The 27,212-nt window shown below is 42.1% G+C and overlaps 1 protein-coding gene across 1 annotated transcript in view; it reads right to left on the bottom strand.

The window, feature by feature from the left end:
- The window catches only part of zdhhc15b (zDHHC palmitoyltransferase 15b), a 60,219-nt gene that overhangs the window by 17,136 nt on the left and 15,871 nt on the right, over positions 1-27,212 (bottom strand). The window contains exons 3-10 of the mRNA XM_078547559.1: positions 14,917-15,011; positions 12,045-12,165; positions 10,687-10,756; positions 9,560-9,592; positions 8,541-8,661; positions 3,223-3,355; positions 1,409-1,535; positions 1,058-1,167 (exon numbers count right to left, since the gene is read on the bottom strand). Coding sequence (XP_078403685.1) covers positions 1,058-1,167; positions 1,409-1,535; positions 3,223-3,355; positions 8,541-8,661; positions 9,560-9,592; positions 10,687-10,756; positions 12,045-12,165; positions 14,917-15,011 — 810 coding nt within the window. The remainder of the gene's footprint in view (positions 1-1,057; positions 1,168-1,408; positions 1,536-3,222; positions 3,356-8,540; positions 8,662-9,559; positions 9,593-10,686; positions 10,757-12,044; positions 12,166-14,916; positions 15,012-27,212) is intronic.

Raw genomic sequence — 27,212 nt, 5'->3', positions numbered from 1 at the left:
CAAAGAGAAGGAGGTGGAAAGAGAGAGAAAAACATTAAATATATCTCAGGAGCCATGTTGAGATGAAATAAAAGATCCAAATATGTATTACAGCTTTCACCATAATAAATAAATAGTCCCATTTATGAAAGTCCATTCAAAACTTTAAAAGCCCTCAAGTACTTATTCCTTATCAAAATAAAGAGACTTGTATTCATAACTCCAGATCAAAAGACAGCTAATTCTTTAATAACCTCTTTATACTGTCAATCAAACTATGAACTTAAACCCCTTTGCTGGGATAATTGTAGGTTGTGGAAAGCAGCCAACCATTCAAAATAATATCCCTTGGAGTAATGTCAACAAGCAGTATTTGTAACTGCTAGAACAGATTCTTTTCAACTCTCTCTGACACAGGCAGCCAGTTTCCCCCCTCCCCCCCCCCAAATTTTTGAAGGGCTAGAGATTTAAACTATCTCACAGCTTGAGTTTTTTCAACTCTCACTGACACAGGTAGGCTGGCTTCTTAATTTTTTTTAACAAAAGGGTTGGAAATTTAAAAAACTTTGCAGCTTGACAATTCTACACACCTTATCTGCTCATCATGAGCATTTACATCTCCTCCATAAATTTGTGAATGCCACACTGCAAGATAAGACTTTTGCTACAGCAGAAATTGGGTCTAAACTCAGTACTTACTAAGTTCAAATGGCCCTGCTGAGTTTGGGTTTCCCCATCAGTGTGATTCAAGTCCTGCCCCTTTCCCCTACCAGCAAAAATAGGATCTATCGGAAATGGGGACAGGCGTTTCAGGTCCATGACTCCATGAAAATCCAGCCCATAGTCTTTGACTATTCAGCTCCTAATGCCCCGATTTAATCCTTAATCGTTTATTAGATGTAGATAGACATCAAGGATGATGGCATTATTCTGAAATATTTGAAAAGGAGCTGGTTGAACATCAGTAACATTGCAGCCCAACCTATCTCCAAAGCAACTGCACCAGGACAATATGCTTATAATAATAAAGTTTCTCTTTTGAAAGGATGATCAGAAAGAATGATTCCGATAGTCCTACCTGTGTATTCCACATCTGATTCACCCTCGTCCCAGTGCTCCTCATTGGATAGTAACGGATTGTGACTCTCTGACTGTGATTTCATGGGAAAGGAATGCCCATCTCCAACACTGCAAGTGAAATTTTTAAAATTCAATAAGTAGCAAGATAAGATTTGACACCAATGAAGCTTATAGGAGTTTATAATTCAGTCATGGGGAGGCCATATTTCATTGGAACCCTCAACCAGTGACCATCTACACACCCATTATATTCTGCTAGTGCCTGGTCTAAAATTGCATACAGCATCACAAATGCATATCAGTAATAAAAGCCTGAATGAATAGAATACAATCCAAGATGACTTGATACCTGGTAAAGATGGGAAGCAGCCAGTACTTCTTTTTTGGTCCAAATACTTGCTTTAAATTTTTCGACACACCCAGGTTAAAACCATTTTTATCTGGACCATGCTGAAATACTGGTGCTGAAAATGCCTCTAGAGGAAAGGAAAGAAAGAAAACTGATAAAGTAAAATTCCACTGTGTTTTTTTTTAATTTTCAAAAGCAACCTGATGGCACATGTTTTGAAGCAGCAGCCAGTTATTTCAGATAGCTGGTAGCTAGCCTAACAGATGCAAAATTGCTCAGTTCTCAGAACAGTTCTGAGCAGATTACATATTTTCGGTAAAACTAAAAGATCAAGCTGGTAATTTACTGACTGTTACCACGAATTATAGCTTCCTATTTTTAATAATGGTATATTTTACTTTACTGTTAAGTTTTCTACTGTATCCACACTTTAAAAAAAGTTAGTTTATGCTTCTTCCCTAAGCAGCATTCCTCAGCTGCTGGATCAGAGATGAATACAATTATGAAACTGGCCATATTGGCCTTCAACGATACATCCTTGAATGGGATGGAGAGAGAGAACATAGGAACATCGGACTTAGGAACAGGAGTAGGCCATTTGGCCCCTCGAGTCTACTCAGCCATTCGGTAAGATGACGGCTGATCTGAGTGTAGTCGCAACTCTACATTCCTGTTTGCCCCTGATAATCCTCGATTCCCTTGTCTATCAAAAATCTCTCTAACTCAGCTTTCAATAAATTCACTGACCCAGTCTCCATTGGGGGAGAGAATTCATCTAGCCTCTACTCTGAACATACCTTCATTCTTTTCTGCACTGCAACCCACAAAAATAAGAATTTATAATGTGACAAACACAATGTACAAAGCCACATTCAACCTATCCATTAGCCCTCAGATACTACTTTATTTCTTTTATTTTTATTCAGGATTAGTTCAGTCTTGACATTGAAGCAGGCTGATTCACAATATTACACAAGAAAAATACAAGTCAGTAAGAAGAATATACAATAAACTATGTTACAGCCAGCTATACCACAGTAAGGGCTTTACCAATACATTGTGTAAACAGGTGGATAACATATTGCATAAATGCACCAAGTCTCCTCAGAACTTAAACTTGCACCTTTTATGCTGTCATATTTAACTTACTGCACCCATGCCAAACAACAAACTTTCATCACATTAAGTTGCTTACTGAAGAATATGTAGGATGCTCAATATAATCCCATTAGTTTGCAGGTGGAAAATATCATTTTGCTAGGTCATCATACAGGCTTAAACTACTGGTCCAGCAGGTACAATACTACACAGAGGCAGAGTTGATCATCCATTCAGTTGCTTTGGAAAACTTGTCTCAGCTGGTACACGCACAAGTACTTCTAATTGAATTCAAACCCCACATCCAACAAGTGTAATCTCACAATGAAACAGACTGAATGTCCCTGGGTTATTACAATGTTTTACCCTCGAGGTTCAAGCAGATTCCTTGAAGATAGTTACATCCAACAACTTCATTACAATGATGCCAATCCTAAACCAAAATCTACAATGCATCTCCACTTACATAGAAATCTAGGAGCAAGGGCTATTTATGTTCTGCAGATACTAGAACAGCCATCTGTACTAATATTAACAAGTCAATTGCAAACATATAATCAGGGGATTAACATTTACAATACTACCTCCTTCAAAGATAAACTTTAATTTGATTAATTCTTTAATGGTAAGAGGAAAAAACAAAAATAGTACCGCAAACCTACCTTAACCTCTTCCATTAATAGTATAATATTGTAGAGATGTTGTTTAACTCTTACCTAACGTAGATCTGTTCAAACTGACCAGCCAGCAATGGTAACTGAGCAGGAACATGAGACTGAGGAAGAACATGACAGCCACGAAGAGAAGAAAGAGAACGTGAAACTTTGCACGGCCATCAGAAAGACCACCCTGTCAATCAGAGAAAAAAAAAATGAGCCAATGAAATTGGTCTTCCGTCATTGTGGAAGGTCAAAATAAATTTCTAATTTCCAAGGCTTAACTTCTCAAATTTGAAATCCAGTATTACAGGCTGGAAAAATCACTGTTATTCTATATGCTTTAATAGGTTCTGAGCCACATATTCAATAAAATAAATCTGATTAAAAGCAACACTCAATGTAGCACTAAATTATATAGTTGAGAAGATTTTTGTTCAATTCGCAGTGTGTACTGTGTTAACTGATTAGTCTGGTTGGTAATTACAGTACAAGTACAGTACCTCAAATCTGGTACCCTTGGGACAGAGGTCATGCCGGGTTTTGGACATTGCTGGATTTTGAGTTGGGCGTTTGGGTTGTGCCGGGTCAGGTAGGGTCATGAGTCGCTTGGAGCTTGGGATAGAGTGGTCTGCAAAGTGGCAAAGCTGGTAAGTATCTGGAGCCACACTGCGCCAATGCAGTGCCCAGCCGAATTGTCCAGGTAAATTTAAAAAAATAATTTTACTCACTTAAAATTGATGCATGGAACATTATAAAAATGTCCAGTTTTCAGACCCTGCTGGTGTTTAGGTAGCTGGATTTGAGGTACTCTACCTGTGCTACAATCGGTTTTTGTGCCCCTGGGTAAGGAAGGTGGTGGGAGAGATAAGTCATCCAGGGTTCCCACTCCTGATCACTGTACAGTAGGCCTTTTGAAATACATCAATGTTGAGCGAAGAGAGAATTGGGATTGCCTATGACACCACTCAAAGCCATATAATTTGCCAACACCCGGGCCTGAATATCACACTTGGCGTGCGCACCAAGTCGGCAAGAGCGGAAACGGTTGTGGAATCCGCTCCTGGACGCGGTCGCATCGCAAACTTGATGTCACACTGGATGGCCAATTAAGGTCCGCCCAGCGTGAAACGCGGCCTCTCAGTGGTTGGGAGAGGCTGGGCGGGGGCGGCGGCAGGAGCATGTTGTGCACCAGGCCCAATGGCGACCCTGTGGGCACTTTAAAACCAGCAGAAGCAGCTCCCTGAAGGCTGCCAGGGGAGACTTTCTGGAGTCTGTCCTCACCAGCGGCTGGAAACATCAGGTGGGAGGGCAAGTCAGGTGGGCACTCGGCCCCCCGTTTCTCGGATGAGTGCCTTGTGGACCTTGTGGAGCAGGTTGGTGTCAGGCGAGACACTCTAATCCCCAGGAAATGCAGGAGGAAGCCATCACACCTGACCAAAAAAGTCTGGAAGGAGGTGGCAGCTGAGGTCAGTGGCCACGACGTTGTGTGGCGCACATGGGTACAGTGCTGCAAAAGGTTCAACGATCCGCTGCGCTCGGCAAGAGTGAGTACCGAGTTGGCATGGGTCAGTGTTAAGAGCTCAGGGGTTTAAGAGTCTGAATGCCAACTGTCACTGACACCGGAGCTGGCCAAGGGGGTGAGCCCTGGTTGCTTGGCCTAAGTGCCTTGCGGGTTGAGGGCCATGAATCAGATGTGCCCTGCAGGGTGTTCCTCAGGTGGGGTTGGCCAGGCTGCAATGGCGCTGCAGGTAGAGAGTGGACTAAAAAATAAATGCCCCTCTGTCCTTTCAGGAGAGAAGCTATAAAACCATCGAGAGGTCAAGGAGAGTCGGAGGCCCCCAAACCTCCTTATTCTGACGAGGTACAAGATGGATGCCTTGGAGCTGGAGTGCCGCCACTGACCTGGGTCAACCAGTTGTGGAGAGGCAGGGGTCCCTGACCGAACTTAAGAGAGCAGTGCAGAGAGGTGAGAGTGTTGGATTGTGCAAACATTCTTGTGCAGTCCCATCATTAATGGGAGCCTCAAACCTGAAGTCTCCATTGATCACTGAAAGACGATGGCACCATGAAACAGATCTCCATTGTCTCGCCAGGGCACCTGGCATGCACAGTAACAGTGTGATGACTTAAACTAATGAAATGTCGCTGTTCTCCCCGCAAATCGCCAACTCACACTCGAACACAGGACCCCGAAGAGCCACCCTTGACGCCAGAGGACCACTGGGCTGTAGATGCACCTGCGTCACACCCCCTCTCTAAACCAGGCACCAGCACAGTTACCAACGCCTCGGTGAGCATTAGATCATCGCCAAGAATGTCGGTGCACAGCGGTGAGGGCACTTCACGATCGCTTGAGGAGATGGCGGAGGCAGAAAGTGTCCAGGGTGCTAGGAGTCAGAGGACTGCTGGAGACCAGGATGATGCTGAACCGAAGGCAGATGATGACTCCCTGGAGTCGTCCATTAGGCGGCAGATGCTGGATGTCCAGTGGGAGGATTGGCAGAGATCGATGAGGATATGTGTGCTATGGTCTCTGTTGTGGAGGAGTCCATGTGAAGCATGAGCACTGTGTTGCTCTCATCACCGAGCGCACTGCTTCCTCCTTTGAGGGAGTGGCGATTCTCATGGGGAGGCAGCTCCAGGGACAGAATCAGGCATCCCTGGGGTTGCACTCGGATCTTCATATCCTCACACAAGCAATGACCCCAGGAGGTCAGTGCCAGTATGGGAGATGGATGAGGCACCCAGTATCCCAGCTAGGTGCCAGTCCATTAATGGTGAGCAGGGAGGCCCAGAGCAATCTCACGTTGACGCATAAGCTGCTTATCATCAGAGCGCTCTGATGACAGCAGCAGCTCCTCCACCCCTCTGCCAGTGACCACAGCATCTAATGAGGCTGCGATGACTAGGGAGATGCCAGCTGTGGAACTGGCCGCTCTCTCCCAGGCTGGGCCAGTACAGGATCAACTGGCAAGAGGATGACAGCAGAGTCAGCAGGCTGACTCCAATGTCGCTGCCAGCGAAGGGGGTGGGGGGGGAACAAGACGCAGAACTCACTAACGTAAATTTGAGGCACTATGAGCACAAGAGGGACTATTCATGGGTGATCTGCTGTTCTGCCATATTTTGTTAATATGTTTGCTGGTGTGGCCATTAACACCATATATAGTTCTGTTCATTTGATGCGAGTGTCAAAATGATATAAATTTTGCTTTTGGTCTTAATGGCCCGAGTATGCTTCACTAGTTTTATAGGTGAAAGGCACGCCAGTATGTAGCGCTAAATGTGAGTGGCTCGAAACAACCTGGATGGAGGTGGCACCCCTGGCATGAGGTAGAAGCAGATCTTTGGCAGCGTAGCTGAAGGAGCGTTGGATCAAGGTGTCACTCGTGTCCCTTGAACACGAGTTCCCTGAAGGATCCAGAGGTCTGCCTCCATGCCCTCTGTGTTCTCCTCACATGCTCCTCTTTGGACTCACCACTGGATTAATCCTCTGTAGCCTGTGGAGCTGCCTCAAGATCCTCTTCCTCCAGTGGGTCCCCCCTTGCCAGAGCCAGATTGTGGAGAGTGCAGCATGCAACCACTATCGGTGACACCCGCTCTGGACCGGGGGGGTATTGTAGTGCTCCCCCTGAAAGGTCCCGGCATCGGGACTGCCCTTGTGGAGGCTTGACTCCTATTATAACGCTGCTCTGCCTCTGTTCTTGGGTGGCGGAGAGGCGTCATAAGCCATCTTTTCAATGGATAGCTCTTGTCACCCAGCAGCCTTCCATCCAGTCGAGCTGGAGCACTGAATAGCCTTGGTACCTGTGAGTGTCTGAGGATGTGAGTGTCATGGGAGCTGCCAGAGTACCTTGCACAGACTTGTAGAATCTGTGACTTGTGGTCACAAACTAGGTGGACATTCATCGAGTGGAGGCCCTTCCTGTTGACAAAGGCACCCGGCTGATCCACTAGTGCCTTGATGCAGTCAATTGCACCCTCAATGCAGGGAAACCCAGCAATCGCTGCAAACCCTCTGGCTCACTTAGTCTGGCTGGCCTTGTTTGATCGGAGATGAATAAATGTCATTACCTGCCTGAACAGAGCATCAGTCAGCAGCTTGACACAACTGTGGACACCTGATTGGGACACTCGACAAAGATCCCCCACTGGCCCCTGGAAAGAGCCGGAGGCATAGAAGTTGAGGGCCACTGTGACTTTCAGAGCCACTGGCATGGGGTGTCCACCCACACAGTTGGAGGTGATCTTAGGCCCAATCATCTGAAAAATGGAGGTCACAGTCTCCCTGGAGAGGTGGAACCACCTTCGGCATTGCAACTCAGACATATTGAGGTAGCTGCATCGCTGCCTGTAAACCCTGGTAACAGGATAGTGGCATCATCTATGGCCCCTTGGACCACCTGTTGGCCCTGCGCCCCTTGTGCCTCCACCTCTCCTCCCACAGGTCATTCCCTTGGAAGCTGCATAGGGACATCTGGCCTCCTCTCCTCCTCCTCAGAGGAGGTGCCACCAGCGGAGACCACAATCCCCATTACCAGGGTAACAGAAGGCTGTCTGGTGCCTGAAAGGGTCCATATGGTCAAAATCCTCCGGGGGCCTTGGAGACACCAATGAGTCCTGAAATGAAGCCTAGAAATGCTAAGACAGTAGCTCAGAACAGAGATGAAGCTGTCAAGTTCAAATAAGCAACCAGCAGCAAATTACCTTCTAAACTCCTCACTACTCACACTGGCAATGCTGCTGACTCTTTTTATCCCGCCCTTGGATGAGGTTTCATTAAAAGTGGGCTGCCTGTCTGCCCGTTTTACCCATGCGATATCGCAAGGACAAAGTAAAATTGCGAACAATTGCCTTTGTAATGGCCTTAAGTGGCCTTTTAATTGTTGGCGGGCGTGACTCCAAAACACGCGTGTGCCCACTGACCTGAAGATTGCTCATGTGCAGGATGACGTCGGGACGTTTGCCCAACGTCTTCTTGCGCTATTTTACGTCTGTTTGGGTCAGGCGTGCGCCTGTCGGCAAGTCATAAAATTCTGCCCTCAATGTTCATGTTGAGACAATGAATGGCCACCAGGGCAAGGCAGATTGTCAGCATCTATGAATCTGCATGCCAGTTAGGGATTATACCTTCAAGAATTGAAGTGGAAAAATGAGAGGAAAAAAATGGACCATATGTATGTAAAAACAAAAAATTTAATTCATAGTTGGAAGAAGGATTTTTAAATCATGAAAAGTGAAAGAATGTAAACGCGTGGTGCCTGTGCATCAGACCAATTAATGTCACTATCTAAAGAGGAAAATAAGGCAACACCCAGGAGTTATTTCTGTATGTTCTGAGCTTTGGGTGGGGAAATATGCAAATTAGAACTTACCGTCCAAAACATGATGAAGTATCGCAGAACAGTGGCAGCAACAAACAAGCAATACAACATCGAGTACCCCAAAAACAGCAGAAAAAATTTGTAGTTTGAAAATCCAATACAGTTATTCACCCTAGAGAGAAAGAAAATTTTCAGGGTTGAGTCTTTCTGTTCATAATCATAGAGAAAGAAAGATTGTGCCACTTATAGAGCACTTTCCATGACCTCAGGTGTCCAAAAGCAGTTTACAGCCAATGACTTACTTTTGAAACATAGTCACTGTTGTAATGTAGGGTATGTGGCAGCCAATATGCACACTGCAGAGTTCCACAAAAAACAATGATGACCAAATATACTGTTTTCCTATTTTTTTTTATTCGGCTGAGAGATAAATATTGACCAGGATATGGGGGTGAACTCCTCTGTTCTCTTCTTTGAAGCTGTGTCATGGTAGCTTTTACATCAACCTGAGAAGGCTTACTTCAATTTAATTAATCTGAGAACACCACTTCCAAAATTGCAGCACTCCCTCTGTACTACAGTGAAGTATGAGCCTAGGTTATGGGATTAAATCCTTAGCAGGGGACTTGAACCTACAACATGTAGTCTCAGAGGCAAGTGCTACCATTGAGTCAATTGTGTAGAGTTTTAATGTCCCCTGTTCTCTTGCACCAAGATGAAAATGTAAACAAATCACTATCCAAACTAAAGTTTTTCACCCACAATGACAACTGAACAATAACTAAATAGCAGTCTCAAAGGGATGTCAAAATGTGTCACCAAGGAGATAACATAGCTATAAAAACTTATTGCAGGATCATTTGAACAGAGCTTACAATTTAAGTGGCAATTACACAGTCTTAAATTAAGACAGGATAACTTCACAATCCAGACATTAATGCCAAAGAAAAAATATCATCTGTCTACCATGCAACAAAACTGCAAACTTAATTATAAATGGACTTGTGTCTTGGTCATGACCAGTGTGACTGATGAGGCTAGGAGCTCATTAAACATCAATTCGGACCTACCAAGGACAGTGATGATCCATTTTCAACACACATCTAAGAAACAAAGACAACAATAAAATCCAGTTAGTGATAAATAGTGATACAGGACATGTTAATAAAAGTAAAACCTCAGGCAGCTCCAGGAGAAATAGGTTTTGGTCTTTCCGTGAAATTGAATTCAAAAGTATTTTTAAAAAACAATTTAGTTGACTATTTTAACAAAAAGGTGACATCCATTTTCTTGTGACACTGAGTTCTGTGAACTGCTTGTACCAGGATGTTAATTTGCAGAATAATTTACTCACCATTTGTCCCACTTTAGTTTTTGGAGACATGCCTACCTCTGCTTAGTGACTCTAAGGAGTTTTGCAGTGATGGGAACTTAACCATGCAGAAAAATATATTCCGGATTGGGGGAGGGGGAAGGGGAACAACCGTTCATTGTATCAGATAATTACTATAATCCTACATAAAATAAAAATCAGTTTGTCATGCTTAATAACTATATTTGGGAATTTTTTCACTGCTGGGTTGAATGTACTATATATTTCTCACAATCTTGTACAGTTTGTCTTCTCAGTATTGTTTTTAGAATTAGTTCACCATCTCAACTTGTAATAACTTAAAAAAAGCTATTCCTTCATCTTGATGAATTCCTGTGTGGTGCAAGATATTTCAATGTATTTTGTCTGTTTCACAAAGATGAAATTACATCCAAACAGAAGCGTTCCAGCGTTACCTGCAAAACGCACAGCAACACACCGAATGCACTTTTACAAGTATGATCAGCGGTATCTGGGAAGCAGAGGTTCATGAAAATCAGTAACCAGAAAGTGGAGAGTGGTCAGCAAGACAAACACTCTCCAATAGAGAAACCATGCCCATAATTACATGGCAACACCTACTAATATACAACACTGCAGATGAGAAACCCATTCATTGCATGCAGTGATATCACAACACTGCACTGCACTCAAATCAAGGCATTTGAACTGCTCCTTATAGGTGTGGGTGTAGTAGTTACAATTCAACCTGTTGTGTGTGAAATCCAGAGTATATGTATGATGCTGTATGAGAGAACATGGTTGCCCTAACAGTCTCATTCCTTTGTTCTAGATTTTCTCAATGAGAAAACTTGAACTACGTACGTATCACAGATGGAACAGTGATGGCAGCGGTCAGGCTTAATAAGATGACATCGGTCGCAGTATCGGATGGCTGATGAGAGAAGGAAGCAAGGATCAGTACCACCAAATATACGTGAGAGTACCTGCACATCCTGTGATTCCAATTCCAAGATGTCCAGAATTTTCAAGTCAAAACCTCTACTTCATAGTTATTTATAAGCAATCTGTAAATGTTAAAATATTGCATATCAACGGGTCTAACAGATGGAGAATGTTGAGATACACCTTCAAAAATCTATTGCTGCTTAAAAATTAGTAAATTATTTTTACCCTTTGGGAAGGCAGCAAAGCCAGAGGAAAAAGAACAGTTAGGTGAGTTAGGTTTCTCCCTCTCCTTTCTTTCAAAACGTTCCCATTTATTTATCAGTAATGATCAATACAGTTATAATTATTTCCTCTTTGGACAATGATTCCACAATGGGGAACTGAACATCATGTTTCCATCCAGCTAATTCAGAAATTTTAGTTTTTCCAAAATGTCTCATGTCTCTTATAAAAGAAGAAAATACATTTCAAAATTTTTAGAATGATCTGGGGTGGATGGGCACTCACACATCATCTAATTAAGCGTCACATTTAATGTACATCGCAAGTCCTCTTCAGCATCACTGTCAATTCGTTCCTACTTTGCAGTGACACTAAAGATGTTTTGGTACAGAGTTGATGGCAGATCAAGCAATTTTCAGAGCCAACCCTCTAATCCCAGCACTTGGTACGTAGAGTGCACAGTGCAAACATGCAGTTTGGATCCAATGGACAAAGTTTTTTTTCCCTACTTGGCACTACAAGAATGTCAAAAATCAAAACCCAGTTGGCTGTTAACAAGGAGTTAACAATCTTAAAGGTTAAAAATGAACTATTCTGTCTGCATGCATAAGGAAATCACAGCATCATGACCAGAAGTATCCCCACAATCATAGATCAAGTTTTGATGGTTCCTACGTGGCCTCTGAACCAGAAGGGAACATGGGATTGACTAGATTTGAGTTCCATCTCTAAAGTAAGAATGTACCACAAGACAATATTTGAACTCAAATCATTACTTTTGTCCAGTTACTAGTTTTAATATATCAATTAAGTTAATAGTAACTTTGCTAGAATAGATTGGGCCTGAGGGTAGCTGCAAATGGATGCCAAAAGGTTACTTTTACTACTGATTTATTGCAGTTAGTCTGATGAGTTTATTTGTATCATAGTTATCACAGGTTATAAATGTCATTGATCACAACATCACACCTAAGGTGATGTTTATAGAATACCACCCTGACTACTCACAACTCTTTTTAGTTATTTTGAAAACTCAGTTTGATGTTGGATACCTCCAGCTGCAGTCCTGGTATACACTGGCAACTTTTTAGCAGCATCCAAGAGAATTTGCTTTTGTACTTCAGGCCTTTCTTCTCGCTCGTACCTTTCTTTATCAGCCCTGGACAATTGGAACTGTAAGCACATAAAAAAATCCAACAAAATCACACAATCTTTTTGATTTGCTCATCCATAGGATGTGGACATAACTGGCAAGGCCAGCATTCACTGCCCATCTCTAACTGCCCTTGAGAAGGTGGTGGTAAGCTGCCTCCTTGAACCACTATAGTCTGTGTGGTAAAGGTACTCCCATAGCGCTATTAGGTAGGGAGTTCCAGGATTTTGATGCAATGGCGGCAAAAAGGACAGCGATATAGTTCCAAGTGAGGATGGCGTGAGACTTGGAGGGGAACTTGGAGGTCTGGTGTTCCCATGTGCCAGCTCCTCTTGTCCTTCTAGGTGGTTGAGATCATGCATTTGGGTGATACTGCCATGCATCATGTAGATGATACACACTGCAGCCACAAAGTGCCAGTAGTGGCAGGAGTGAATGTTTAAGGTGGTGTTTGGGGGTCCAATCAACTGGGCTGCTTTGTCTTGGATGGTGCTCAGGTTCTCAAGTATTGTTGGAGTTGCACTCATCCAGGCAAGTGGAAAGTATTCCATCACACTCTTGATTTGATGGAAAAGCTTTGGTGAGTCGCTTACCGCACAACACCCAGCCTTTGACCTGTTCTTATAGCCTCCGTATTTTTTGGTTTCCGGTCAATAGTGGCCTTCCGGTTATTAATAGTGGGGAATTTGATGATGGTAATACTATTGTCAGGAGTATGCCAGAAAATGTAAAAATGAAATGAGTGTACAGCAGTGGAGCATGAAGTATAAAGCAGACTTCTATTATAACGGCAGGAAACCAGAAAGGTTGCCAGAGACACATGACCCTCCCCTTCTCCCCTATAAATACCCTAAGCTGATTCACTCTCACAGCATGTTGCTGTTTACCATCAGGACTAGCTCTGCAAAACACAATGGAAATAAGACAATAGAATGCAATCCTCCTCCAAAAAAAAACTACAATCTCTTAGTCTATGGTTTTAGGATAGTAGAATTTATCTGCATTAATTATATTAAAACCAAACATCTGTAGTATTCTAGTGCTGTTTACTGAGCACTAGCTAGCAGGGCTACAAAGTTGAAAGGTCACATATTTAAATTGACAACTCCATTTATACTCTTGATTCAAACCTGGAAGCAGTGTTTCTGCCAATCACTCAATAAGGAAGCAAAAGTCAGGAGCTGTCTTGCCTGAGCAATACATCGGTTGCTACCTCTCAATCCACAAGAGCCAGTCAAAGCAGGCAGAGTAAACATCCAGAAGCAGGCTAGCTGCCCAGCTTCAAAGGCAAAAGAAGAACTTAAGCAAAGACGACATTTATGATGGGGAACAAAAAAAAATTAAGGACCTTAGTGTTATATATTTTCCTGCAAAGATCTTATAGCCTGTAAAATCCTATGTTATGAACATACCACCTCAGTAAGTTTTGTACAACTTTTTGCCTCAGTTGAATCTCTTGCAGTATTGGAGTGGAGTGCCACAAGGATCAGTGCTGGGGCCTCAACTGTTTACAATTTATATCAATTACTCGGATGAAGGGACTGAATGTATGTTTGCTAAATTTGTTGATGACACAAAGATAGGTAGGAAAGTAAGTTGTGAAGAGGACACAAGGAATCTGTAAAGGGGCATAGATAGGTTAAGTGAGTGGGCAAAAATTTAGTAGATGGAGTAAAATGTGGGAAAATATGAACTTGTCCACTTTAGCAGGAAGAATAGAAAAGCAACAATTTATTTAAATGGAGAGAGATTGCAGAACGCTGAGGCACAGAAGGATCCGGATGTCCCTGAATCAGGAAAAGTTAGTATGCAGGTACAGCAAGTGATTAGGAAGGCAAATGGAGTGCTGTCATTTATTGCAAGGGGAATGGAATATAAAAGAAGGGATGCTTTGCTACAATTGTGCAGGGCATTGGTGAGACCACATCTAGAGGACTGTGTACAGTTTTGGTCTCCTTATTTAAGAAAGGATATAAATGCATTAGAAAGAAGGTTCACTCAACTGATACCTGGGAGGGGGTTATCTTATGAGGAAAGGCTGAACAGGCTAGGCCTGTATCCATTGGAGTTTAGGTGATCTTATTGAAATATAAAAGATCCTGAGGGGACTTGACAAGGTGGATGCTGAAAGGATGTTTCCCCTTGTGGGAGAGATAGAACTAGGGAACACAGTTTAAAAATAAGGGGTCTCCCATTTAAGACAGAGATGAGAAGAAATTTTTTCTCTCAGAGGGCTGAGTGTCCTTGGAACTCTCTACCCCAGAGAAGGGTGGAGGCAGGGTCAATGAATATTTTTAAAGCAGAGATAGATAGATTCTAGACTAACAAGGGGGTCCAAGGTTATTGGGGGTAGGCGGAATGTGGATCAGATCAGTCACAATCTCATCAAATGATGGAGCAGGCCCGAGGGGCTGAATGGCCTACTCCTGTTCCTAATTCGTATCTTCATATGTGTGCTTGTATGTTTTTTGAAGTAAGGTGTGCAAAACGAAGTCCAAAGGAACTCTCTCTTTCCATGGCATTCTCTACAGCTTTCTTCAACAGCTCTACTTAAATCAGCATCCAACTGCTCAGACGGGACTGAGGAAAATAGCTTGCAATCGTCCACTTTTGTAACAGAGAGCCTTGGAACGTGAAGACCTTGTAATGAGCCTGCTCAATCTAGTCATTTTACATAAACAATGTTGAAGTTAAACACTACAAAAGTTTGAACTTCATACAAAACAAAAAAAAAAAATCAGTCGCTGCACATTTCACTCAAATTGAATTACCTTTCGGGAAGGTTGAGATGGTTCTGTAAAAATAGCTTTGCAATAGGTCCATACAAACATCACAAAAAATAAGTGAAATACCACAAGATACGCAGCTGCAATATAAAAGAAAGATCCGATAAAGCAAAGATGGTTCTATTATTAACAGATACAAAAAACATTGTAGCTATATTTACCAGCAAATATGTTCTGTGGACGTAAAGGTTGATTAGACATTCAGTTCTGTTCTACAGAGGCAGCAGCTTAGGCTTTGCAATAATAAAACAGCCCAATAAAAGGAATGGACAACTGTTGGCATTACAATTGGAAAATGTAGGCCAGTTATTCATCACATGGAGGCGGCAGAAAACAATGCAGATGGCTTCAGGGAAACTTATTTTAATGGTTTCATATTCTCAAGTATTTGGCTAATTCACTCCATAAGTCAAAAATGTGTTTTTCGTTTAAAAGGTTAATTACATTGATCTCACCAGGTAATGACAGTGGCTTCAATTAAGGTAGCCATTTTGTCCAGTTTCTTGTTCATCTGTATTGGAATATATAACTTCTCTCAGGACACTATTCTCTTCTATTGAAAGTGAGGATTGGTTTGATGATGGATGGAGGGGAAGCTTGAGAGGAGGTGGGCGCAGAAGCAGAACACATTAAACCTAGGATTGGCCTTGGAAAATTCACTAATACGTCAGCCTCAAGTGGCGTTACAGTTGGACTGAAAATTCCCTCTGCTGTGCCCCAACGTTTGGTCTGAATTTTCCATCTCCTAAGCCAGCCACCTTCATCACCTTTCTGTTGAAATTGCTAAATTAGTACCAATTTCCACTAGGCTGAGACAGCTTTTGTGCAGCGAGCCTTAAGTTGAGGCTACCAAAATCTTTTTCCATTAAACGGAGATTTTCATTTCAGCAGTCCACAACCTAGCACCATAAAGAAAACATATTGTGCTACCCAACTGCACTGTACATCCCCAAAGCCATTAGCAAGGAGAGAGTCTTAGTGTGGAGTATTTCTTAAACATTCATTAAATAGCACAGATGAAAGGCAGCATAGACATTAAAGAAAGTAATAAGTGATGAGAGTCATCCAATATTAAAAGAATAGGACTGTTCATTTTGCAATATTCACATATTGAAGATTAAAACACAAGATAAGATCACACGGAGTTAGGGGTAATATATTAGCTTGGATAGAGGATTGGCTAACCAACAGAAAGCAGAGAGCCGGGATAAATGGGTCTTTTTCTGGATGGCAAGCTGTAACTAGTGGGGTGCCACAGGGTTCGGTCCTTGGGCCCCAACTATTTACAATCTATATTAATGACTTGGATTCAGGGATAGAAGGTACTAAGCTAAATTTGCAGATGACACCAAAATAGATGGGAAAGTAAGTTGCAATGAAGAAATAAGAAATTTACAAATGGATATGGACAGGTTAGGTGAATGGGCCAAAATTTGGCAGATGGAGTTTAACGTGGATAAGTGGGAGGTTACCCATTTTGGTCGGAAGAATAAAAAGGCAACTTATTATTTAAATGGGGAGAAACTTCAGAATGCTTCAGTGCAGAGGGATCTGGGCATGAATCGCGCTGAAAGCTATTGTGCAGATGCAGCAGGTAATAAGGAAGGCAAATGGAATTTTGGCATTTTTTGCTAAAGGAACAGAGTATAAAAATAGGGAAGTGTTGTTGCAACTGTACAAGGCATTGGTGAGACCGCACCCAGAGTACTGTGCATAGTTTTGGTCCCCTTACTTGAGGGAGGATGTAGTTGCATTGGAGGTAGTTCAGAGGAGGTTCACTAGATTGATTCCAGAGATGCGGGGCTTGTCTTATGAGGAGAGATTGAGCAATTTAGGCCTATATTCGCTAGAGTTTAGAAGGATGAGAGAAGATCTAATTGAGATATATAAGATGCTAAAAGGGATAGACAAAGTAGATGTGGAGCGGATGTTTCCCCTTGTGGGGCATTCTAGAACAAGAGGCCATAGTTTTAGGCTAAGGGGTGGTAGATTTAAATCAGAGATGAGGAGGAATTACTTTTCTCAAAGGGTCGTGAATCTGTGGAATTCACTACCTCAGAGTGCAGTGGATGCCGGGACACGGAATAAATTTAAGGAGGAGATAGAAAGATTTTTAATTAGTAACAGGTTGAAGGGAGAGGGTGGGAAATTGGGGTTGAGGCTGAAATGAGATCAGCCATGATCGTGTTGAATGGCGGGGCAGGCTTGAGAGGCTGAATTGCCTACTCCTGCGCCTAGTTCTTATGTTAACTTCTGTTGACTACAAGAGTCCCATTTTATATTTCTGGTTTGAAAAGTAAAAACATTTACACTTAGTGTTTTATCATGCTTGTTGTCAATTTCCAAAGGCAATTCAGACACAATGAGTTAATTTGAAGTGCAGTGATCATTGCAAATGCACAATCAATTTCATACAGGCAAGTTTCCTGACATTTTGTCAATGAGTCTTTCAAAAGTATTGCAAAACCATAAAATGGAGACAAACCGATTTTGTTTCCTCACATGAGCCACTAATTTGGGACCACTGCAAAAGCAACCTTGCATTTATGGTGCAATTAGGATTGTTGCGAAACAAAATGACAGGAAACATATTATGCAGTGTACTGTAACTAGACAGAAAATATTTCCTTACTTTTAAACAGTCTAAAGAGGATCAGATTAAAAGAAGTTAAATTATATTTGGCAACAAATGCAATATTACTGATTTTATCACCAATGATTTAATAAATAGTATCCTCATTCAAAATTTTATGAGAGTGAAAATATATAAAATCCCTATTTATTTCTAATTCTAAGCTACACAAGAACAAAACTCAAGAGTTTTCTGGGTATCAGCAGCACTATTAGGCTAGGAGCACAGGTGGAGTGCAATGCTCTTTCACCTCAATGAGCTATGTTCAAATGTACCATAGGTTGATGGAAAAGAAAGTTTTGCTGTCTATTGACTGGAAGGGTCTTACATGAAGGAATTAGCACAATCTCAACCCACTCCACATGAGCCATTGGAGGCTGAGGCACACAATTGGAGCAAGTTTCCTCTGCAATCGGCTGCACTTTTCCTGACTTGGAAGAACTTAAAACTAACACTGGATGTGTAAAATGTAAAAATAATGCATTTATTAATAGTCACGTTCTTCATTTCAAATGAGTGGAAAGTAGAATTCACCAGAACAAAGTAAAAGATGGAACTACTTTCCCCCACATTAAAGCAATGTTCATTGATTATTTTTTTTAAATTGAGAAATCGAAAGGCCAAATTTCATAACTGACCATATTTCAGTATACCGCCAAGACTGAAAGGAATAGGTAAAAAGGCAAAGCAAATCAAAGAAAAATAATGAGTGAAGCCAGGCTTGAGTTTTAAAAGTTTGAAGAGTATAGGAAGGAGAAATAGCCAAGGAAAGAAAGGTATTCAAGCTTTGAGGTTTTGGGAAAGAATCTTAGAGTGGGAAATTGTGTGATGAGATTTGATTTCAATATGCAGAAGATGCAAGGAGAAGAAAAACATGTAAAATGACATAGTTATAACTTGGAAGAAACAAGAACAACTTGTATTCATACAGCACCTTTATCATAAAGAAACTTCCTAAAGTGTTTCACAAGGGCATTATAAAACAAAATAAGACTCTGAGCCACATAAGGAGCCACAAAAACTTGGTCAAAGAAACAGGTTTTAAGGAGTGTCTTAAAGGAGGAAAGAGAGGTGGAGAGGCAGAGAAGTTAAGAGAGAGGGAATGTCAGAGCTTACAGCCCAGGAATCTGAAGGTATGGTCACTAATGGTGAAGTGATTAAAATTGGGGATGCGTAAATATCTTGGATAGTTATGGGGCTGGAAGTCTCTGCAGAGAAAGGGAGGGTCAAGGTCATGGAATGATTTGAAAACAAGGATGAGAGTTTTAAAATCAAGGCATTGCTTAACCAGGAGCCAGCGTAAGTCAGTAAAAATAGGGGTGATGGGTGAACGGAACTTGGTGCGCATAAGGACAAGAGCAGCAAAGTTTTGGTTGACATCAACTTTACAGAGGGTAGAATGTGGAAGGCTGGGCAGAAGTGCACTGGAATAGTCAAATCTAGCAGTAACAATGGCATGTGTGAGTATTTCAACAGATGAGCTGAGACAGGTGCAGAATCTGGTGATGTTACGGAGGTGGGAATAGGCAGTCTTAGTGGGCGTGGATATGTGGTTGGAAGCCCGTCTTAGGGTCAAATATGATACCAGGGTTTTGAGCAGTCTGGTTCAGCCTCAGATAATTGCCTGGGAGATGGATGGAGTTGGTGGTTAGCAAGCTGAGTTTACTTTGGTGACTAAAAGCAATGGCTTCCCCTTCCCAATGTTCAACTGGAGGAAATTTCTGCTCCTCCAGCACTGGATGTCAGACGAACAGTCTGAGTGAGACAGAGGATAGAAATATAACAAGAGTGAATAATTTGGAACAGCAATGACCAGAATAGTATTGATAAAACAGAAACACAAGAAAGAGGAGGGGTGTGCTTGGTGCTTAAAGAACAGTAGTCGATCAAAAGACAAGTTTTTTTTTCAAATTTGTGCAGGAGCGCAAGATGTTAGAACAGCTTCCCACAGAAATGAGAGCAGTATTCAGGACTTGGATTGTTCATTATTATCTACAAAAATATATATTATTGGATATAGTGTGAAATTTGTTCAGATGTTGCACTTAACTTCCTCTGACACTTTGTTGATAACACAGCTTTTCCTCCCATTTGCTGTGAAGCTTGTCACAGGAGATTTGCTGGTAGCCATTATTTATTAAAACACTCATTTTATTTCAGGCATACTGGCTTAACAGACAGGTGGAAGAGACTGCTGAATATGAAAGGTTTACTAACCAAATGTGGGTCTGCAGTAGAGCAGCAGCATACGGGTAAAGGGGAAATGAAGGGTCATGGGCTTCAATCTGAATGCTGAGAGTTTGCACAATTTAACACTGTGAAACATGCATCCTGGTGAAAGGATAGCATGGTTCATGGTGCTTGATCTGGGCATATGGCATAAAACATCAGATATCACAGTTATTAATACTGCTACTGGATTATTAACTCATTTCTTATTTAGTACAAGTTTTAACCTTGCTAAAATTAGTTTGGGAACAGTATTGACAGCAAAAAAAAAAATCAGCATAATAAAAACAATTTAAGTTTGTAATGGATTCAGTGTTTAGGATGACGTTATTTCTGGCCACTCTTTCAATCAAATGCATTATTCGTTATAGGAAGATGACATTCAGTTTTTCAGTTTCCATGCAAGAAGCAGGACAGATGTGGATGAATATTCAGCACTGAAAGCTCATCTGTTAAGATCAAAAGGACAACATGCTTGGTGAAGAAATCTAGTTTTGGGGTACTTTTCTCATTGAAAGCCTGGTGTATCCAGAACAATTGGTCATTATGATCTTACATGGCTGTTTCAGTAAAATCTTGGCAACTGAGATACTTTTCATTTCAACCTACTGCAGTTCCCAACGGTTTATTTCTGCAATGTGATTAAACAAAAAAAATTCTAAATTTACCTCAGGTTCTTCCCATCCTGAATCATACTCCTTTTTTTAATGTTCAATTTCTTACACATCGCAACACTGTAACTTCCAAAATTTGAGCTTAAGGCAGGGATTCACGAAAATTCCGGGATTCATATTTTGATGAGAAATAAGACAGAGATGCCAGATTTTACAAGTGTGCTCAGTATCTGGCAGCTTCCCCTGTGGATCTCTCACTGCCACCAGTCACATCCAGGATACCAGTTGCAGTGTTGGACAGAGGTCAGCAGGAAGGATGTGGCAGTGAGCCAGCAAGCTCATCAGAGCCCTCGCTGTATTTACAAAGACACAGTCCCTTTTGTTTGGCATTTCTAAGCCAATTTTTAAAGTACTACTTGAATCAATCTATACATTCATCTGGAAGATCCACCAACATTTTTAAACAGCTTGCAGCGAAATTTCCTTCTGAGCAAAATTGTGTTTTCAACAACCAGATTAGTCTCTGTCTCATGATTCAAGTTTTATATTTTTTACTGTGTGGATGCGCTGGCACTAGGCTTATCAATGACTAGCACTTTGTGTCAGTTAACTATTTTCCTTATAATAATTATTTTGTACCATAATTTTGATCTTTCCAATTAAAAATCTGCTTTCCTGTTTTCTAATTGTTCTTCCTTTTTTCTGGATTTTCTCATTCATCAATCATACTGTATCACTAAAATGATCACTTGCTATTAAATAGAACCATATTTCAGAAACTAGATAGGACTTATCCAATAGGATACAGAATGTAGCAGACTATCACCACCAGGTGAGGCAGTGTCAGATGTGGCTCAGTGGGTAGCACTCTCGTCTCAGAAAGTTGTAAGTTCAAGTGCCCCTCCACGAATTGAGCACAACAATGTAGGCCAAAGCCCCAGTGCAGAACTGATGGAGTGCTGCACCATCAGAGGTCCCAAATTGAGGCCCTGTCTGCCCTCTCAGGTGGATGCAAAAGATTCCATGATACTACTTTGAAGAGAACCAGGGAAGTCCTCCCCAATGTCCTGGCCAATACCTACCTCTCAATCAACATCACAAAAACAGATTATCTGATCATTATCACATTGCTGATTGTGGGAGCTTGCTGTGTTTAAATTAGGTGCAGCATTTCCGACATTACAACAATGACTACACTTCAAAAGCACCTCATTGTCTGTAAAGCACTTTGGGACGTCCAGTGGTCAAGAAAGGTACTATGTAAATGCAAGTATTTCTTGCAACCAGAGGATTTTGACAGCAGAAGTGGGGCTCTGAGTTCCACTCATCACTAGTTGTCCCATCCCAAAGCATAGGTCCTGTTCTCTCTTATTCCCCATTTGTATACTGCCCCTGGGCAACAACATTCATAAAAACGTGGGCTAGTTTACTTTACATATGCCAATGGTGGCATGGTGGTAATGTCACTGGACTAGTAATCCAGAGGCCCAGGCTGATGCTCTGGGGACATGGGTTCAAATCCTACCAACGTAGTGGGTGCAATTTAAATTCAATTAATAAAATCTGGAATTGAAGCTAAACACAGCAATGGTGACCATGAAACCATTGTCGATTATCGTAAAAACGCACCTGGTTCATTAATGCCCTTTAGTGAAGAAAATCTGCCGTCCTTTCCTGGTGTGGCCTACATGTGACTCCAGACCCACATTAATGTGATTGACTCTTAAATGGCCTAACAAGCCACTCAATTGAATGGCAATTAGGGATGGACAATAAATGCTGGCCTTGCCAGCGATGCTCACATCCCATGAAAGAATCAAAGAATTGTTACAGTGCAAAAGGTGGCTATTCGGCCCATCGTGTCTGTATCGGCTCTCTGAATGAGCACTTCACCTAATGCCATTCTTCTGCCTTCTCCCCGTAACCATGCAATAAGAATTTAAAAAAACAAACTCCATCTCTCTACTCTTGATTTGACAACTACTGGTGAGCTGTCAAATGCCTGTCTGAATGAAGTTCTGGATGAGCCATAACTTTCCTCAGCTTAACATTTGCAAGACTGAAATCATTTTTTGAAACCTTAGGTAGTGATTCTCCTCTTTTTTTCTTCAGCTGCTTACACAGTCTGAATGTACACTTGCTGAATCTCAGTATCCTGTCTGACCCTGGGTGGACCTACAAAGCCCATATTTGGTCCACTGGCATGGCCACTTACTTCCACCTCTGGAGCAGTGCTGTCAAAGGCCACTATCTTAGAACCAACACTGCTAAATCTTCCTCTGCACATTCATCATTCAAGACTTGATTTTTCCAACATACTCAACTCACTGACATTCTTCCCTTGATGCTGCAAAAAATCCACACGAACATACGAAACAGCAGCAAAAGGCCATTCGGCCTCTCGAGCCTGCTCCGCCATTCAATAAGATCATGGCTGATCTGTTTGTGTTCTGAATTCCACATTCTCATCCAGCCCCCCGCCCCCCGATAACTTTTGATTCCTTTGCCTAACAAGAATCTATCTACCTCTGCCTTAAAAATATTCAATGGCCCCGCCTCCACTGCCTTCTGAGGCAGAAAGTTCCAAAGTCACACAACCCTCTAAGAGAAAAAAGTTCCCCTCATCTCTGTACTGCAAAGGCAACCCCTAATTTAAAAACAGCGCCTCCTAGTTCTGGATTCACCCACCAGAGGAAACATCCTGTCCATGTCCACCTTGTCAAGACCGTTCAGGATCTTATATACTTCAATCAAGTCACCCCTCACTCTTCTAAACTCCAGTGGAAACAAGCCCAGCCTGTCTAACCTCTCCTCATAAGACAACCCACTCATTCCAGGTATCAATCTAGTACACCTCTTCTGAACCACCTCCAACGCATTTACATCCTTCCTTAAATAAGGAGACCAAAACTGCACACAATATTCAAGATGTGGTCTCACCAATGCCCTGTATAACCGAAGCATAAAATCCTTACTTATATGTTCAAGTCCTCTCGTAATAAAGCCTAGCATTCCATTAGTCTTCTTAATTACTTGCTGTACCTGCATACTAACTTTTTGTGACTCATGTACTAGAACACCTAGATCCCTCTGCTCACTTTTGCCCCTCATTCAACCTATCTACATCCGTCTGCAACCTCTTTATGTCCTCTTCACACCATACTTTTGTACCTATCTTTGTGTCATCTGCAAATTTAGCTACCACTCCTTCACTCCCATCATCTAAGTCATTTATATAAATTGTAAAAGGTTGAGGCCTCAGCACAGACCCCTGCAGGGCTCCACTCACCACATCCTGCCAATCAGAAAAAGATCCATTTATGCCTACTTTCTAGTTTTCTGCCAGCCAGCCAATCTTCTATCCATGCTAATATGTTACCCCCCCCAACACCATGAGCTTTAATTTTCCGCAATAACCTTTCACGTGGCACCTTTTCGAATGCTTTCTGGAAATCCAAGTACAGCATGTCTACAGGTTTCCTTTTATCCACAGCACATGTTAATCCTTCAAAGAACTCCTATAAATTGGTTAAACATGATTTCCCTTTCACAAAACCAAACATCTAAACATTCAGGATTCTATTTCTGCAACTTACTCAATACAAAATCTCATCTCAGTTTTCAGTGACCTCCACTGCTTATTATCTCCAGCGAAATGATTCAAAAATCTTTATTCTTGTCTTCAAAACCTCCATGGCCTTGCTCCGCTCTACTTCTGTAATCATCTTGAGCTCTACATCCTAACACATCTCGTAAAAGCTTCCAACTTTGGTTTATTCATCTCCTCTCTCTGTTGCCCCATCAGTGTAAGAGCATTCAGCTACCACTTCCCTAGACTCGGCAAGATTCTTTTCCTCATTACATCTTTCCCCATCTTCAAAAGCCTAGGGCTGGATCTTGCCTTCCCAACACGGGTCAAACCCATGTCAAGCAGGAGAAAAAGAGGCAGGGCGGGCCCAATTCTGGGATTTGTAGCATCATTCCCATCCTCTGCTATTTTCAAGAATGTGGGATAAGGGTACAGGTTGTGATCCTGCACTCAGCAATCCCAACACTGGCAGTTCCATTGCAGGGGTGGTAGTTTTAGATTCCCTGTAATTTTCATGGAGTCAAGTCGGCTTCGGAAGGCTTCTAAAGGTGCTGTGGTTCAGACTAGGTCAGAGGGGTATGGAACCATTAGGGAAGCCTGTTCTGGAGTCAGAAACCTTTTGACAGGCAAATTTAAAAGGTGTTGCCAACTTCACATGTCATAATTAGATGCTCTTTGATCATCCTAACACATTTTTACTGCAGTGAGAGGTTGAGAGGTGAGGGTTAAGGTGCCTGACACTCATGTACAGAACTGGGCCAATACCCCAGCAAATAGAGGCGGGCCTTCTAACCTGCCCACTTCGGCATCTGCCCGCCTCTGTTCCTGTCTCAGGCTTGCTTCGAGAGGCGATGGCCCCAACGCCAGCCCATCTCCACCATCTCATTGTGAGAAAGGCACAGGTGGGAACTGCCAGGTAGGAAGCAGGATCACAACGTGAGGAAATCTCCCGACTTGCGATTCCCGCCTCAAAGGGGAAAATCTGGCCCCTAATCTCTGAGCATTTCTGGTCGCTCCTCAACTTCATTCTTACATCCTGCTCAGTGTTCCCTTTCGCCCTATAAACCTTAGGATCCTTTGTTACATGATACTCATTGTATCTTCTTTCTGAGCACTGAATTATTTAGGCAATCAAAAAAACACAGGGTACCAAGAGGTAAAGGAAGAAGAGATAATCTCTCAGTATTTAGCAAATTGCATGGTCTGATACAAGGCGTGTAGTGACTGCGGTTAACATTTTTGCATCAAGAGAAATGAGGCCTCTTGGGGATTGGGTGGTGTAGTAAATTTGTACACTTTGCTTTCACTTCTGGGACCTGGATGAAATTTAGCCTGAAGTGTTTCTTGTCAATTATAAATATTGTTGCGACAAGAGCAGATCAGAGGCTAGGAATCCTGTGGTGAGTAACTCACCTCCAGACTCCTCAAAGCCTGTCCACCAGCTACAAGGCACAAGTCAGGAGTACGATGGAGTACTCTCCACTTGTCTGGATGAGTGCAGCCCCAACAACACTCAAGAGCTTGACACCACCCAGGACAAAGCTGCCCGCTTGATTGGCACCCCTTCCACAAACATTCACTCCCTCCACCACAGCGGCAGTCGTGTGTACCATCTACAAGATGCATGGCAGAAACTCACTAAGGCTCCTTAGGCAGCATCTTCCAAACCCACGACCACTACCACCTAGAAGGGCAAGGGCAGCAGATAGATGGGAACACCACCACCTGGAAGTTCCCCTCCAAGCCACTCACCACCCTGGTTTGGGAATATATCGCCACTCCTTCTTTGTCGCTGGGTCAAAATCCTGGAACTCCTTCCCTAATAGCATCTGGGTGTACCTACACCACAGGGACTGCGGCAGTTCAAGAAGGCACCTCACTGCCAACTTCTCAAGGGCAATTAGGGATGGGCAATAAATGCTGGCCTAGCCAGTGACTCTCACAACCCGTAAATGAATTTTAAAAAATTAGCTACGACAGCTTTACTTGAAATGAGTTTGAGTGTCTCAACCCAATATGTGGCAGGCCAATATTCCCTTGATTTGGTATGAATTGATACCTGGTGTAAGAAATGGAATTGTCAACAGAAGCATCATGAAATGTTTTTCTGAGCTTGGTGTTAAATGGATCCCTGAGTACAATACAGGAAGCTTTAATATACACTGATTGCAGTAGTCTATACTAGATCTGGGAGGCTGAAACTCAGTGCTTGAGATGAAAAAATGTTTCGCTCCCAGAATTAGTATCTCTCCTCTGATGAATTACTCCCCAAAAAGCACCAGGTTCTGTGCTGTTGCTCTTTCAAGAATGCAGGAGCATAATCTGGTTCTGGTTTCAGCCATTATTCTTGGAGCAGTTGTTAGGCAGGAATATTATTGGTGTACTGAAGAAGCAGGAGAAATGTTTCAGTTGCCAGAAGATTTAAAGAACTCATGCAAAAGAATTAAATTTAATCTTAAAAACATATTTAGATGTTTCTATGGGAGACATGAAGTCAGGGTTGAATATTTAATATGTGATGATAAACCATTCATAACTTGAAGATCTTGGTGCGTTTACGCAAAAATTTCCTTCAGGGGGATTAAATGAGTAGGGTAGATTTTACAGGGGAAAGCGCAGGGCTCTGGGACTAATTGGATAGCTCTTTCAAAGAGGACACATAGGCACAATGGACTGAAAGAATCAGGTCTTGCAGAAGGAGACTATGGTTTTGTCTGAGGGATGAGGTTGACTTGGTGGGAAGTACATTTTTCATATGCTCATGAAAGACCAATGCAACCAGATAAACCCAAAATGTTCAGGCATCCAACAACTATAATAAGGATATCAAACAATAAAAGGGGTGTGGGAAGCATTGCTAAGAATGGAGTGTGTACAAGGATACTTCACTTAACATTGATTCGGTCAACGTTGTTTCGTTATAACATTGCTGACATGTGAAGTTTGCCTGTGGGCCATAACGAGGAGAATTCAAATGTATTGCTGAAATCAGCCTCACTCTTTATTGAATTCAGCAGTCGGAGATTTTAAGAAGTGCAATATTTAAATAATGAATTACCATCAGGGAGTAACTGATTCTACTATGCTTATTTATTTAGTTTGTAAATAAGGAAAAACAGAGCGAGGACCTGACTGGGATAAAGCTATGGGTAGTGAGTTTAATAATAAAACTCACCCAAACAGGCAATAACCTAATAACAACTTGAACTCTCAGTTT

Source organism: Cetorhinus maximus, chromosome 8 (genome assembly GCF_964194155.1).
Source record: "Cetorhinus maximus chromosome 8, sCetMax3.hap1.1, whole genome shotgun sequence".
In the NCBI taxonomy this organism is placed as follows: Eukaryota; Metazoa; Chordata; class Chondrichthyes; order Lamniformes; family Cetorhinidae; genus Cetorhinus; species Cetorhinus maximus.
Note: the sequence above shows the minus strand (reverse complement) of the source record. Positions and strands in the feature narration are given on the sequence as shown.